Source organism: Drosophila bipectinata, chromosome XL (assembly GCF_030179905.1).
Source record: "Drosophila bipectinata strain 14024-0381.07 chromosome XL, DbipHiC1v2, whole genome shotgun sequence".
NCBI classification, from domain to species: domain Eukaryota; kingdom Metazoa; phylum Arthropoda; class Insecta; order Diptera; family Drosophilidae; genus Drosophila; species Drosophila bipectinata.
In genome coordinates, this window is record NC_091734.1 from 1,388,275 (window position 1) to 1,403,245 (window position 14,971).

General features: G+C 35.4%; 2 protein-coding genes across 2 annotated transcripts; one reads left to right on the forward strand and one right to left on the reverse strand.

Moving 5' to 3' along the window:
- The first annotated feature begins 4,044 nt into the window (after positions 1-4,044).
- Positions 4,045-5,445, forward strand: LOC138926592 (microtubule-associated protein RP/EB family member 1-like). Its single transcript, XM_070281281.1, has 2 exons — positions 4,045-5,034; positions 5,092-5,445. Exon 1 carries the CDS (start codon positions 4,256-4,258, stop codon positions 5,012-5,014), a length of 759 nt encoding a protein of 252 aa, XP_070137382.1. The 5' UTR covers positions 4,045-4,255; the 3' UTR covers positions 5,015-5,034; positions 5,092-5,445.
- Positions 5,446-9,205: 3,760 nt separating this feature from the next.
- LOC108119351 (homeobox protein B-H1) lies at positions 9,206-14,834 on the reverse strand. The gene is made up of 3 exons (XM_043209756.2): positions 14,721-14,834; positions 9,636-10,254; positions 9,206-9,526 (listed from the first exon to the last, which is right to left on the reverse strand). The coding sequence occupies exons 1-3, from the start codon at positions 14,791-14,793 to the stop codon at positions 9,271-9,273; spliced, it is 948 nt and encodes a 315-aa protein (XP_043065691.1). The 5' UTR covers positions 14,794-14,834; the 3' UTR covers positions 9,206-9,270.
- Positions 14,835-14,971: the final 137 nt, after the last annotated feature.

Consider the following 14,971-nt stretch of genomic DNA (forward strand, 5'->3'; position numbering starts at 1 on the left):
AGGATTTTGATGCACAATGATGGGGAATCGAGCCACAAATGTTTTAAGGTATTCCCCATAAGGATCGGATAAGAATTGCCAGAGATATAGACATCGGAAGGGGCCATATACGAAAAACACGATTCTGGCAGGGACACGTATCCCCAGGAAAATTTTGAAAAAAATTGAAAAAATATTTTGTGCCAGGATTTTGATGCAGAATGACGGAGAATCGACCCACAAATGTTTTAAGGTATTCCCCATAAGGATCGGATAAGAATTGCCAGAGATATAGACATCGGAAGGGGCCACATAGGAAAAACACGATTCTGGCAGGGGTATCCCCAGGAAAATTTTCAAAAAAATTTAAAAAATATTTTGTGCCAGGATTTTGATGCAGAATGATGGGGAATCGAGCCACAAATGTTTTAAGGTATTCCGCTCAAGAATCGGATAAGAATTGTCAAAGATATAGACATAGGAAGGAGCCATATAGGAAAAACACGACTCTGGCAAGGGTATCCCCAGGAAAATTTTGAAAAAAATTGAAAAAATATTTTGTGCCAGGATTTTGATGCAGAATGACGGAGAATCGACCCACAAATGTTTTAAGGTATTCCCCATAAGGATCGGATAAGAATTGCCAGAGATATAGACATCGGAAGGGGCCACATAGGAAAAACACGATTCTGGCAGGGGTATCCCCAGGAAAATTTTCAAAAAAATTGAAAAAATATTTTGTGCCAGGATTTTGATGCAGAATGATGGAGAATCGAGCCACAAATGTTTTAAGGTATTCCGCTCAAGAATCGGATAAGAATTGTCAAAGATATAGACATAGGAAGGAGCCATATAGGAAAAACACGATTCTGGCAAGGGTATCCCCAGGAAAATTTTGAAAAAAATTGAAAAAATATTTTGTGCCAGGATTTTGATGCAGAATGATGGGGAATCAAGCCACAAATGTTTTAAGGTATTCCGCTCAAGAATCGGATAAGAATTGTCAAAGATATAGACATAGGAAGGAGCCATATAGGAAAAACACGACTCTGGCAAGGGTATCCCCAGGAAAATTTTGAAAAAAATTGAAAAAATATTTTGTGCCAGGATTTTGATGCAGAATGACGGAGAATCGACCCACAAATGTTTTAAGGTATTCCCCATAAGGATCGGATAAGAATTGCCAGAGATATAGACATCGGAAGGGGCCACATAGGAAAAACACGATTCTGGCAGGGGTATCCCCAGGAAAATTTTCAAAAAAATTGAAAAAATATTTTGTGCCAGGATTTTGATGCAGAATGATGGGGAATCGAGCCACAAATGTTTTAAGGTATTCCGCTCAAGAATCGGATAAGAATTGTCAAAGATATAGACATAGGAAGGAGCCATATAGGAAAAACACGATTCTGGCAAGGGTATCCCCAGGAAAATTTTGAAAAAAATTGAAAAAATATTTTGTGCCAGGATTTTGATGCAGAATGATGGGGAATCGAGCCACAAATGTTTTAAGGTATTCCCCTTAAGAATCGGATAAGAATTGGCAAAGATATAGACATCGGAAGGGGCCCAGGCAGGGGTATCCCCAGGAAAATTTTGAAAAAAATTGAAAAAAATATTTTGTGCCAGGATTTTGATGCAGAATGACGGAGAATCGACCCACAAATGTTTTAAGGTATTCCCCATAAGGATCGGATAAGAATTGCCAGAGATATAGACATCGGAAGGGGCCACATAGGAAAAACACGATTCTGGCAGGGGTATCCCCAGGAAAATTTTCAAAAAAATTGAAAAAATATTTTGTGCCAGGATTTTGATGCAAAATGACGGAGAATCGACCCACAAATGTTTTAAGGTATTCCGCTCAAGAATCGGATAAGAATTGTCAAAGATATAGACATAGGAAGGAGCCATGTTGGAAAAACACGATTCTGGCAGGGGTATCCCCAGGAAAATTTTGAAAAAAATTGAAAAAATATTTTGTGCCAGGATTTTGATGCAGAATGACGGAGAATCGACCCACAAATGTTTTAAGGTATTCCGCTCAAGGATCGGATAAGAATTGTCAAAGATATAGACATAGGAAGGAGCCATATAGGAAAAACACGATTCTAGCAAGGGTATCCCCAGGAAAATTTTGAAAAAAATTGAAAAAATATTTTGTGCCAGGATTTTGATGCAGAATGATGGGGAATCGAGCCACAAATGTTTTAAGGTATTCCCCTTAAGAATCGGATAAGAATTGGCAGAGATATAGACATCGGAAGGAGCCATGTTGGAAAAACACGATTCTGGCAGGGGTATCCCCAGGAAAATTTTGAAAAAAATTGAAAAAATATTTTGTGCCAGGATTTTGATGCAAAATGACGGAGAATCGACCCACAAATGTTTTAAGGTATTCCGCTCAAGAATCGGATAAGAATTGCCAGAGATATAGACATCGGAAGGGGCCACATAGGAAAAACACGATTCTGGCAGGGGTATCCCCAGGAAAATTTTCAAAAAAATTGAAAAAATATTTTGTGCCAGGATTTTGATGCAAAATGACGGAGAATCGACCCACAAATGTTTTAAGGTATTCCGCTCAAGAATCGGATAAGAATTGTCAAAGATATAGACATAGGAAGGAGCCATGTTGGAAAAACACGATTCTGGCAGGGGTATCCCCAGGAAAATTTTGAAAAAAATTGAAAAAATATTTTGTGCCAGGATTTTGATGCAGAATGACGGAGAATCGACCCACAAATGTTTTAAGGTATTCCGCTCAAGGATCGGATAAGAATTGTCAAAGATATAGACATAGGAAGGAGCCATATAGGAAAAACACGATTCTAGCAAGGGTATCCCCAGGAAAATTTTGAAAAAAATTGAAAAAATATTTTGTGCCAGGATTTTGATGCACAATGATGGGGAATCGAGCCACAGATGTTTTAAGGTATTCCCCATAAGGATCGGATAAGAATTGCCAGAGATATAGACATCGGAAGGAGCCATGTTGGAAAATCACGATTCTGGCAGGGACACGTATCCCCAGGAAAATTTTGAAAAAAATTGAAAAAATATTTTGTGCCAGGATTTTGATGCAAAATGACGGAGAATCGACCCACAAATGTTTTAAGGTATTCCGCTCAAGAATCGGATAAGAATTGCCAGAGATATAGACATCGGAAGGGGCCACATAGGAAAAACACGATTCTGGCAGGGGTATCCCCAGGAAAATTTTCAAAAAAATTGAAAAAATATTTTGTGCCAGGATTTTGATGCAAAATGACGGAGAATCGACCCACAAATGTTTTAAGGTATTCCGCTCAAGAATCGGATAAGAATTGTCAAAGATATAGACATAGGAAGGAGCCATATAGGAAAAACACGATTCTGGCAAGGGTATCCCCAGGAAAATTTTGAAAAAAATTGAAAAAATATTTTGTGCCAGGATTTTGATGCAGAATGACGGAGAATCGACCCACAAATGTTTTAAGGTATTCCGCTCAAGGATCGGATAAGAATTGTCAAAGATATAGACATAGGAAGGAGCCATATAGGAAAAACACGATTCTAGCAAGGGTATCCCCAGGAAAATTTTGAAAAAAATTGAAAAAATATTTTGTGCCAGGATTTTGATGCAGAATGACGGAGAATCGACCCACAAATGTTTTAAGGTATTCCGCTCAAGGATCGGATAAGAATTGTCAAAGATATAGACATAGGAAGGAGCCATATAGGAAAAACACGATTCTAGCAAGGGTATCCCCAGGAAAATTTTCAAAAAAATTGAAAAAATATTTTGTGCCTGAAAATATTTTTTGAAAAAAATTGAAAAAGGATTTTGATGCAGAATGACGGAGAATCGACCCACAAATAATTTAAGGTATTCCCCACGAGGATCGGATAAGAATTGACGGAGATATAGACATCGGAAGGGGCCATGTAGGAAAAACACGATTCTGGCAGGGGTATCCCCATTATTTATTATTTAATTTCTTCCGAAATTATTAGAACCCAGCAATCTTGGAAGAGAAGTAAAATCAAGTAGGCCCTTTCCCTCGTCCTGTCAATAGTCCCGAGACGAACAGACTGTAGACTCATTCTAAAATGTACTCTCGTCGCAGTAAGATCTAAAAACTTTCAAAATCCTACTTTCGATTCTACTACCGACCTTAATAAAAAAAACTAATTCTAAAATATCGGGAATCGTAGAACACTCCAAAAAGAATAATAATTTTTTCAATAAAAGTCTGATATCAGAGAAACTCTCTTACTTTCATATCTTGCGAGGATGGGATCGGATGAGGAGATGCCGATGCTGAACGAAGAGGAACTAAGGATGGCTCGGCTGGTGCTCAGGAGTGAGGACTTTTTGGTTTCGTGGCTGAACAAGGAGCTGGAGGCCGACTGCCGTTTCATGGAGGGGTTCTCCACGGGAGCTGTTTTCTGCCAGATATTGGACAAAATCAAGCCGGGACTGATCGATTTGAGGAACGTGGACTTTGTCTGCAATCGAATGTCATCCTTTGAAGGCAATTTCCGCATCCTGAAACAGGGACTGCTGGAGCTGGGAATCAGGAAGAAGACTGTGGAGAAGGTTATGCCGATGGAGAAGCTCCTTCATGGTCACCATTACACGCTGGGTATTCTGGCCAAATGGATGCGTCGCCTATTTCGCCTTCATGCTGAAGATTATCTTGAGAGCAAGGTGGACTATAATCCTCGGAAGCGTCGTGGATTCCAGGCTATTAGGATTGCAGCGCCGTTGATGTGCGATGCTGCCTGCCAGGCGGAACTGGGTCCCGATATGGTGCGTATCCGTCTGGTCCGCTGGGATCTGAATCTCATCGACGAGGACCAAACCTTGGTATCGGATGGAGGTGATGGCGATGTCATTGACCGGCGCCCACGTCCCGATCACTTCCTGCAACTCTCGAATGCCTCCTATGATGCGTTCAACAAAGCCGTGCGAGCCTATGTCCTGGAGAACCTGGGCATTGGACAGCCCAAGGTCGATAAGGTCAACGCTTCCACAAACACTGACTCTTAAGAGAACCACCTCTTGAAAAGGTAAACCCACCAAAAAGTCATTTATTTCCATTACTAACCAGCATTCATCCCTTCCAGCATTAAACTCATCTTTTAAAATTCCAAGTAGGATATCCTTTCGGCCCATCAGGATCCTTGGGATTCCTTCTAATTTTACCTTTTAGATCAAGTCTACTACTGAGCCTGTTCCTCTATAATTTGTCCAGTCGATGATGATAAATTCTTGTGTGAAATCTTTAAAGGGATCTGATATCCCTAGTTCCTTTAGGCCTTAAATCCTTAAATTATCCTTAAATTCATTAGAAGAACAGGACGTATTCCCATGAAATGAGGACCTTGCGACGGCCAGCTTTAAGGCTTAGCTTTACTTGTGACGAAAATTGTGTAACCTTTTAATCCAATATAAAAGTTATATAGTATTGAAATTAAAAATTATTGTTTAATTTAGAAGACTTCTTAGCCTTGTCAAAAATTAATATTAGTGACGAAAATTATGTGTACTATTTTTATAAAATATTTAAGAACCCAGTAAGAACAGGTTCTACTTTTAATTGCATTTTAATAACTTGGAAATGGTCTTAAAAAAGTAAATAGGGCTAGTGACGAAAGCAACGCAATGTTAGTAACGAAAATTGTATAATTTTTCAATGGTATACATATATCTAAGTCAACTTAGTTTAATATAAGGATAATGGTAGACATCCTCCTTAAAAAAAACGACTAATATTGGTAACGAAAATTATGTATACATTGTTTTTGTAAAATATTTAAGAAGCCAATGAAAAAAGCGAAAATTTATTATATTTAAGCATAACAATTTAATTTAAAAATTTTAAAATAGTTTTCATAAAACTAGTAAGCTTTAGTGACGAAAGTACTCAACAAAAAAGCAATATTAGTGAAGAAAATAAAACAAAAAATAGAAAGATTCTTTAAAATTAGATTAAAATATGATTAAAAGCCAATAAAAGCAAAGGTTTCTTTGATTTCCAAACCAATTTTAATAATTTTTTTTAAATAAAATAACATTTATTTAAAATACTTTATTTTTTCATATTTAAATTGATAAATATTAGTAAACTAAACCGTTTGCGATTTTTTAGAGCAGCAAATTGTATGCCGTGGAGTTTCTAGATGAAAAGTTTCCCCACAAACTTTGACGTTTGTTTATCCTTTTTGATGAGTTGGCAACTCTTGGCTTTTATGTTTCTTTTTTTTTTTAAAAAAGCTGAAAGCTTAATGCAATTAATAACTCATTAAATAAATACAAATCAAAGTGGACGCCAACGGCAAAGCTGAATGGGGCAAGGAGACTTGAATGGTAGGCAAAAAGGATTCGCCAGCGTTTGTGTTCAAAGGATATGCCAGCGTAAAATGTACCAATTAAAAATCCAATTCAGATCTCAATGGTTTGCGCAAATGAACCGCATAAAAATAGCGAATAAAAGGATATCTCTATCTGCCACAAATGGTGGCAATGAAATGTAAGAGGGTTTGTGGTTGTGTATGTGGTTGTAAGAGGAGCAAAAAGCTGCAATTTTATTCATTAAATTACATTCACATTTCATAGACAATTTCATGGCTTTCGCCATTTTTATTTCCACCTTCCGCCCACTCTCTCCAGGCACCCACCCACCCGCCCCCCTCTCTGTTTCCAGCTTGTTCCGTTTGTTTCCGGTGGATCCCTTCAAGTATCTTTTTAATTAGCGTTCTGTGCTGCTCTGAACCACTCGAAAATACCGTTACCGCTACCCACCACTATATCCTTCTCGCCCCATCGCCATATCCGCCGCTCCCCAACACTGGTCTCGTTTGCACAACTAACCCCCTCTCGTTCGCTCTCTCGTTAACTCACTCACCGCAGATTCAATTTGTGGCTAAACATTTCTCCTCCTTTTTGTGTAGCGAGCTAAATGTGCATGAAAATGTAACTGTAACTACAGTGGAGCGTCATCTTAGGGATGGGAGATGGTCTCCATATTTCGTTTTTTAAAAAGTAACTTTTTCTTTTATTTAATTCAAGATTTTTATTAAAAGAACATGGAAAATACAATTTATTTTGAAATTTTTTAACTTTTTTAAATCTTGAAAATTAATTTAAGCTTTGTTTTAGTATTAAGCCAAAACTTAAGCTTTTTTTGTTACTTTATAAATATTTTTTATTAAAAAGAGTTGAAATACATAATAAATTTATAAATTTTTGATATCTCAAAAATTAAAAGAAGCTTTATTTTAGTATTAAGCCAAAATTTAAGTTTTTTCCTTTACTTTATTAAGAATTTTTTATAAAAAGGAGTTGAAATACATAATAAATTTATAAATTTGATGTCTATTTAAATCCTAAAATCTTCAGTAAAAATTCAAAATACTATTATTTGTTTATAATTTAACTTTTAAACTAGCATTTCTAATAAAAAAAATATATTTTTAATAAAAAACAGTATCTCTTTTTAGGAATTTTAACTGTATATGGCTATACCGTCACCGATTCTGCCTTTCGATGGCACTAGCTTCATCTCGTTCTAGCTTCAGCCCCCGCATGCGCTCTCTGCAGATCCTTGTGTCGGTTCTTTCGGTCCTTTTGGTCCTTTGGCTTTGGTGCTTTAGTGCTTTTTGGCCCGTTATAATTGCGGCCCAGCCAGAGTTGTTGCTTGTTTTCCGGTTGGCTGGTTTTTCCCTCTCCCTCTACTGCCTCTGCCCAGGCACCCAGTATCCTTTCTATGTATATTCTACATCTACATATGTATCCATGAATATAAAGTCCTGTATGTGGATGAACATGTCGTGACTTGTTCGCTATATAGCGACAAATTGATAACGTTTTGTGCGATTCGCTCAAGTTGATTTTGAAGCAGGACTCACAGTTCACCGATTTCCAGATTGCAGAATCTGTGTGTAGAATTCCAGTCTGGAGGATACTGGCATATGCAGACTGGCAATTTTCAATGGCCATGGCAATGGCGGTTTCTCGATTCCACCACACTTAACTTAACTAAACCGTTATACGGACATAATAGCCATGTCTGGCATTGATTATTTTTCAAAATGGCCAATGGTCTAGACTTTAGAGGGTTTTCCAAAGCAACAGATTGTGGTTTTAAAGATTTTACGATTTTTAAACCTGATTTTGAAGATTTTATTCACTTGATACTTTGTAGACACACTTACCTTTGTTTTATTTACTTTTAAATTATGTTTTAAATGAGTGATAAATATTGCTTACATTTAAAATCTATTTTATTATATATTTTGTTGGTTTTTTCCTCTCAAAAATTTTTTTATTCAACACTATATCAGGATCAAAGAATTTAGTAATAAAATATATTTAAAAAAAAATAATAATTTCTACCATAAATAATAAATATATTTAAACTCACCTGAAACTGGATCATCCCCTCGTCCAAACTCACATCTCTACATATTCCGTTATTTGTTCCTTTTCAACATAGGTACTTTACTCAGGAGCTGCTTCCACACACACACACAAACACTGAGAACCGCCATTTATAAACTCAAAATCCGTTAAATTTATTAAACAAATATGCAATAATTATATTTTTTAAGTTTTGAAAGTATTTTTAAGGATATTAATGAGTTTTTAAGATAATAATCCAAGAAACACACGCTTTAGATATTTAAAAATCACTTGTATTCTCATTTAATTAAATAATAACTTTTAATAAGACTATATTTGAAACATTTTAAACAAAAACTAATTATTTAAAAGGATAATTAACACTTTTCAAGTCAATATAAATGTTTTTTAATAAAAGACAACGCGAGAGAACGGAAAAAACGAACCGATCGCGAAGAAGGCAGAGAGAAAACTGCGCTCAGAGAGCAGATCCTTGCCGTATGCACCCATACATGTGTTTACCAACACTAAACAGGTGTTTGGCGCGAAAAGTTTAAGGTTTAAAATTTAAACAGCCCACCTTATAAAAAACGCTTCAAAACATGCAATTAAATTTTTATTTTTGGCAAAAAAAATCACTTTCATAGAGTGCAAAGAACAAAAAAAAATTGAATCCTTTTATATATATATATATATATTACAGTTTATCCTAGTTTATGATTATATCTTTAAGTTGGCATACATATATATTTATATAGGGTTTTCTTTTTTTTTAATTTAAGATTTATAAACCACTTTCCATTTTCGATTATTGCACAAAAAGTTATTTTGTATTTTTTTTTGTAAATAGGCGATTTATATACATAGGCTTTTGGTGGTTAAGTGGGACTTGGAGGAGTCTCCTACATGGGACATCCGTGGACATAGCCAACATTCCGGAATATAGCCGCCGCGGCAGCGGATGTGAGAAAATTGCACGGATTGCTGGCAGCTGCGGCAGCGGCAGCGGCGGCACTAAACGAACCGCTCAGCCCAGTGGGGCAGCATCCCAATGCCCCACCACCGCCACCACCCTCCTGCACCACAAAGTCCTTCTCCAAGGTGGCCTGGTGACGTAGTTGCTCCAAACGTAGCTGATTCTGGCGCTTCCATTTGGTTCTATAAAAAATTAAGAATTTTAAAACATTTTTTTGGAGAATTAAATATACCGGTGACGAAAGTCTCATCAGATTTTAAGGCATTCGTCACCAAACTTGAGCACACTCACCGTCGATTTTGGTACCAGGTCTTCACTTGGGTCTCGGATAGATTCAGGGTCTCGGCCACATCACTGCGATCCGCCACACTGAGGTACTTCTGGCAGCGGAACTTGCGCTCCAAGTAGGCCAACTGGGCGTGGGTGAAGGCGGTGCGCCGGCGACGCGGCTTCCGTCCGCTCTTGCTCAGCTGCAGCTTGTGATCCGCATAGGAGCCGCCACCTGGTCCACCACTGCTGCCGTTGCCACTTCCACCGCCTGATCCTCCACCGCCACCAGATCCTCCAGCTCCTCCTCCTCCTGCACTGCTAGATGCGCCCTCACCCCCGGAAGCTGCAGCCGCCAAAAGACCGGCGGCAACGGCAGCAGCAGCACTTAGACTGGCACCACTGCCAGGACCTGGGGTGGCCGAGCCACAGGACTCCACACTGGACTCGTCCTGGTGGTGGGCAAAGCCATGATGATTATGATGATGCTGATGATGATGCGGGTGGTGGTGCGGCAGGTGGTGGTGGTGGTGCGAGTGACGGTGCGCCAGTAGCAGATCCTGCTGGCAGCCGGCGGCTGTGGAATCGGGCGTGGACCGGTCCTCGATATCGATGTCCGAATCATCATTCGAGAGTTCCAGTTCTGTTTCAAAACAGAAAAAAAAAAAAAGCTTTTAAGTTTTTGAAAAAAGAAAAAAGGAGGATTTTGAAAAGGATATCATATGGAAACGCGTGCAACCACTTGCGATAGAAAGTAATTATCCTTATTGGGCTAAATATCCTTATCGAAAAAAAAAATAATAAAGTGGGCGTCGGTCCACGATAAGGACGAATCGGATGAGTTGCAATTTGTAATTTTTGTAATTTGGAGTAATCAACATGTTATTTATATCCTGCCAACACATCCTGATTCCTATAATAGGACTCGGCGGACTCACAGGACTCTGCGGGCTGTCTGATTAAATTCACGTGTCGTCTGTGGCTCTCGATTGTGTTTCCCATTGGAATTTTCATAGCTTTATCCTTGACACTGGGAGAAATATTTTATATTTCGGACTAGGTTTAAGGAATATTATTTTTTAAAATTAAAAATCAAGGGAGCTATTTGTTAAGACATTTTTTAAAGGTTTTTTTATTTAATAATTTATATAGTTTAAGAAATTTTCTTTTATAAACTTTTAAAAAACATTTTTTTTATAAAAATAGCCTGCTCTTTCGTCACAAAAATACCAAAAAGATCCGAAAAATTCATATTTTAAGAGGTTTTTCTTGCTTTTTAGATTATTTTTAATTTAGTAATTTAGTAATTTTAAGATTACTATTTAAAGATTATTACTTTAATAATTTATATATTAACATTAATATATTATAGAAATTGAACTAATGAATTTTTTTGAATTAATAAACATAGCATGCGCTTTCGTCACCAAAATACAAAAAAAAGATCCCTGAATTCATATTTTAATATTAATATTAAGAGGTTTTTCTTGCTTTTTAGATTATTTTTATATAATTTAAATATTATTTTGTTATTTTAGCTATAAGATTACTATTTCAAGATTACTACTTTAATAATTTATATATTTTATAGCCAGGATAAAGGATATCTTTGAAAGGATATTTTCCTAAAGGTTTAAAACTCTTTGAAATTTTCTTCCTAAAATAAAATAAACCACAATTATATATTTTATATAAAAAAAAGTATTATTTTAAATTGTTTTAAATAAAGCTATTTTTTTTTAAAAAGATATACAAAATTTATACACCCTTTTAGATTATTTTAAAACAATTTCCCATTCAGTATATATATTTTTTTCAAGTGTCTGTACATCTTTGACTCTGAATAGTCCTTCGCCACAGGCGCTCACGTGTGTCCGCCCAGCAAGGAATCCTGTGTGTGTGTTTTTTTTTTGCATTTTTTCCGCCCCTTTTAAAGGGCGGAAATTATTTTTATATCTGTGTATATTTTAACCCCAAATGGATTTCGACTTGTGATTCTATTTATACCGATACTGAGCAGACAGGATTCGAGGAAACAGGATTCAGTGGCTTGGGTGGGTGGGTGGCTTGGGAGGTTATTCAATTATGTGTGGAATGTGTGGAAGGATATCCTGGGGAGCGTCTCGAGTGAGTCCTTTTCTTTTTCCTCGAAAAGTCACGTCGTATCAATTTGCGGCACAATTGCCATTTAATAGGCACTTGAACTGTGAGATATATGTTATGGACATATGCTTAAGAAAAAAAAAAAAAAACTGAACAGATATATATAATATGAATATATGTATTTTTTAGCGCGTGTGCCGGCAATTTAGTCTGGTTTAAGGATGACGTACTTTCGCATTTCGCAATTTAGTTGAAGGACTCAATTATTGGAATATTTTTAAACACACGTTCCTTTAGAAAGTCCTTTACAAGAAAGAAAATAAGGTAAAGTGAAAGTTCTACTTTCTCTCACACATAACTGACAACAATTAGCCCCTAAATAGTTCTAATTGTTGAGCTAAACTTTATTTAATGTCATGACTAATTAGCAAAACAACCCAAAAACCCCACACGGAGCTACGAGGACCAAAAAGCAAAGTCTGAGGACGAAAAAGCACCTGAGGCCTTATGCTATGCACTTGCGAAAAAAATAGTTACTATCTTTAAAAATTATTTAAAATTGAATTTGTATTTTAAAGATAATGAATAGAAGTACAAGGAAGATGTCTTTGGGCACATAAATTATCAAAATTTTTACAAAAAGCATGCTTTTCAAAGTATTTTCAATAATAACTCACGTTTTTGGAGTATTATCAATAATAGAGCATGCTTTTAAGAGTATTTTCATTAAAAAAAAGCATGCTTTTTCATTATTATGTATAAAAAAAATGATTTTTCTTCATTAGTTTTAATTAGAAAGCAATCTTTTAAAGTATTTTCTTTAAAAAAGCATGCTTTTTGAGAACAAAAGCGAGTTTTTTGACAAATTTTATTAAAAGAGCATGCTTTCTATTACATTTTTACTCAAAAACCCCGATTTTTGAGAATTTTTCTTAAAAGAAAGTATGTTTTTTAAGAATTTGTCACTACAAAAGCATGCTTTTTTGAGAATTTTCATTAAGAAAAGCGTTTTTTTGAGACTTATTTTAAAAAGCATGCTTTTTGTACATTTTTACTAACAAAATCCTGCTTTTCTATAATTTTTATTAAAAAAAAGCGTGTTTTTTGAGATTTTTTTTTAAAAGCATGCTTTTTGTACATTTCTACTAACAAAATCCGGCTTTTTAAGAGTTTTCAGTAAAAAAAAGCATGCTTTTGAGGAATTTTTCATTAACAAAAGCATGTTTTTTGAGTATTATCATAAAAGAGCATGACTTTTAAAAATTTTCAGTACAAAAAGCATGCTTTCTGAGTATTCTTATAAAAAAAAAGCATGCTTTTTGAGTGTTTTCAGTACAAAAAGCATGCTTTTTGGGTATTTTAGTACAAAGAGCATGTTTTTTTCAGAAATTTCAGTACAAAAAGCATGCTTTTTGAGTAGTTCCAGTACAAAAAGCATGCTTTTTGGGTATTTTTAGTACAAAGAGCATGTTTTTTCAGAAGTTTCAGTACAAAAAGCATGCTTTTTGAGTAGTTCCAGTACAAAAAGCAGGCTTTTTGAGTAGTTCCAGTACAAAAAGCAGGCATTTTGAGTAGTTTCAGTACAAAAAGCATGATTTTTGAGTATTTTCAGTACAAAAACCATGCTTTTTGAGTATTTTCAGTACAAAAACCATGCTTTTTGAGTATTTTCAGTACAAAAAGCATGCTTTCTAAGTAAAATTTTACAAAAAGCATACTTTCTGAGTATTTTTATTAAAAAAATCATGCTTTTTTATAGTTTGTGAAAATTTTTAACAAGTTTTTCTCAGTGTCCTTTCGCAGCCTGTGCGTGGGCGTCACAAGGATTTGTCATAGCATTCATATCCCACATGTCCCTGTGCCAGGAGCCAGACAAAAACAAAAACAAAAACGAAAACGAAATAAATAGAAAACAATGAAAAGTGCTTGTACGTGACAAATTGCTTGAGAACAGGTTACGGAGCAAAGCAGTCCTGCGCCAACAAAACCAACCAAACAAGGCAGTCCACAATTAAATTATTGCCCCAAGCGTCCCCCCCTACTGCCACTCCATTCCACTCGCCATTCGTTGCCACGCCCCCACACCCACCCACTGTTAAAAGTTTTGTTTTTGTGATAATTGTGCGGAGGTGTTAGATTTAAATGCCAAAGGCAGGATAAATGAGAGTAAAAGGACGAGTGCGAGAAGGACACTGAGCAAGGCAATTTGTCAGCGATTTTAGACACTCATCCCCCCACAACAACAATAACATAAACAACATCAAAGAAGGGGACAAAAAGGATGGAGAATAAAGAAGAGAGACTAATTGGCCAAACAATGTCGTTTAAGACATACGACTTTTGAGGTTATGTTTGATTAACAATTAAGTGGCTTTTTGCTTTTTCATTAATTAAAATAATAATGGGGGTAGGTCTTTAGGTGTTTTTAGGCTTTTTTAGGCGTTTATTCCTCAATAAGCTTTTAAAATTGTAATTTAATCCCTTTTTTATACTTCAAGTAAGTGAGGTTAGTGTTTGTTTACAAAATCATGTTCAAACATGTTTGGTTTTTTGTAAAAACTTCTAAAAAAAGCTTAAAAAACGTTACAAAAATAAGGTCTTTGAGAGAAAGTCATTTATATTAAGATTAATACATCTAAAAATACTAAAAATAAATAACTATTTTAATAAAATAGAAATAAAAGATCTTCAAAATTTCGAAAAAATTTTTTTTTAACATCAATTAGTCTTAGGCAATGTTATTAATTTAAATAGTTATTATTAATATAAATTCAATAATAAGTTCATAATTAAATATGCCATAAAAACATTTGAAATTAATGAAGTCCACATTTTTAAAAATGTAAGATATTAATATTAAAATGAAGATATAATATTAAATAAAAACTAGTTGTTAAAGTCAATGGAATATTTCTATAGATTAGAGTTCGATTTTACTAGATTTTTATTAAAATATTTTCAAGGCTATATTTATATTTTATAGAATAGATATTATATAAAACTCACCCGAATCTGTTTGCCGTCGAGTGATCAAATCTCCCAGGAGATCGCGTATCAAAAAGGACTTTGAACTCTGCATTTCGATGAAGGATTAAGGTGCTTTCTCCGTTTGGATGTTTGTTTCTTTAAAATAAAATATTATCCCTCTTGCAAAATAAAGTTGTTTTAGTTCCGTATTTTAAGGCAAACACTCTATTAAAATCATTTTCAGCACTTTTATAAACTTTAACAAAAAAAATTCAAAGAACTTTTATGGT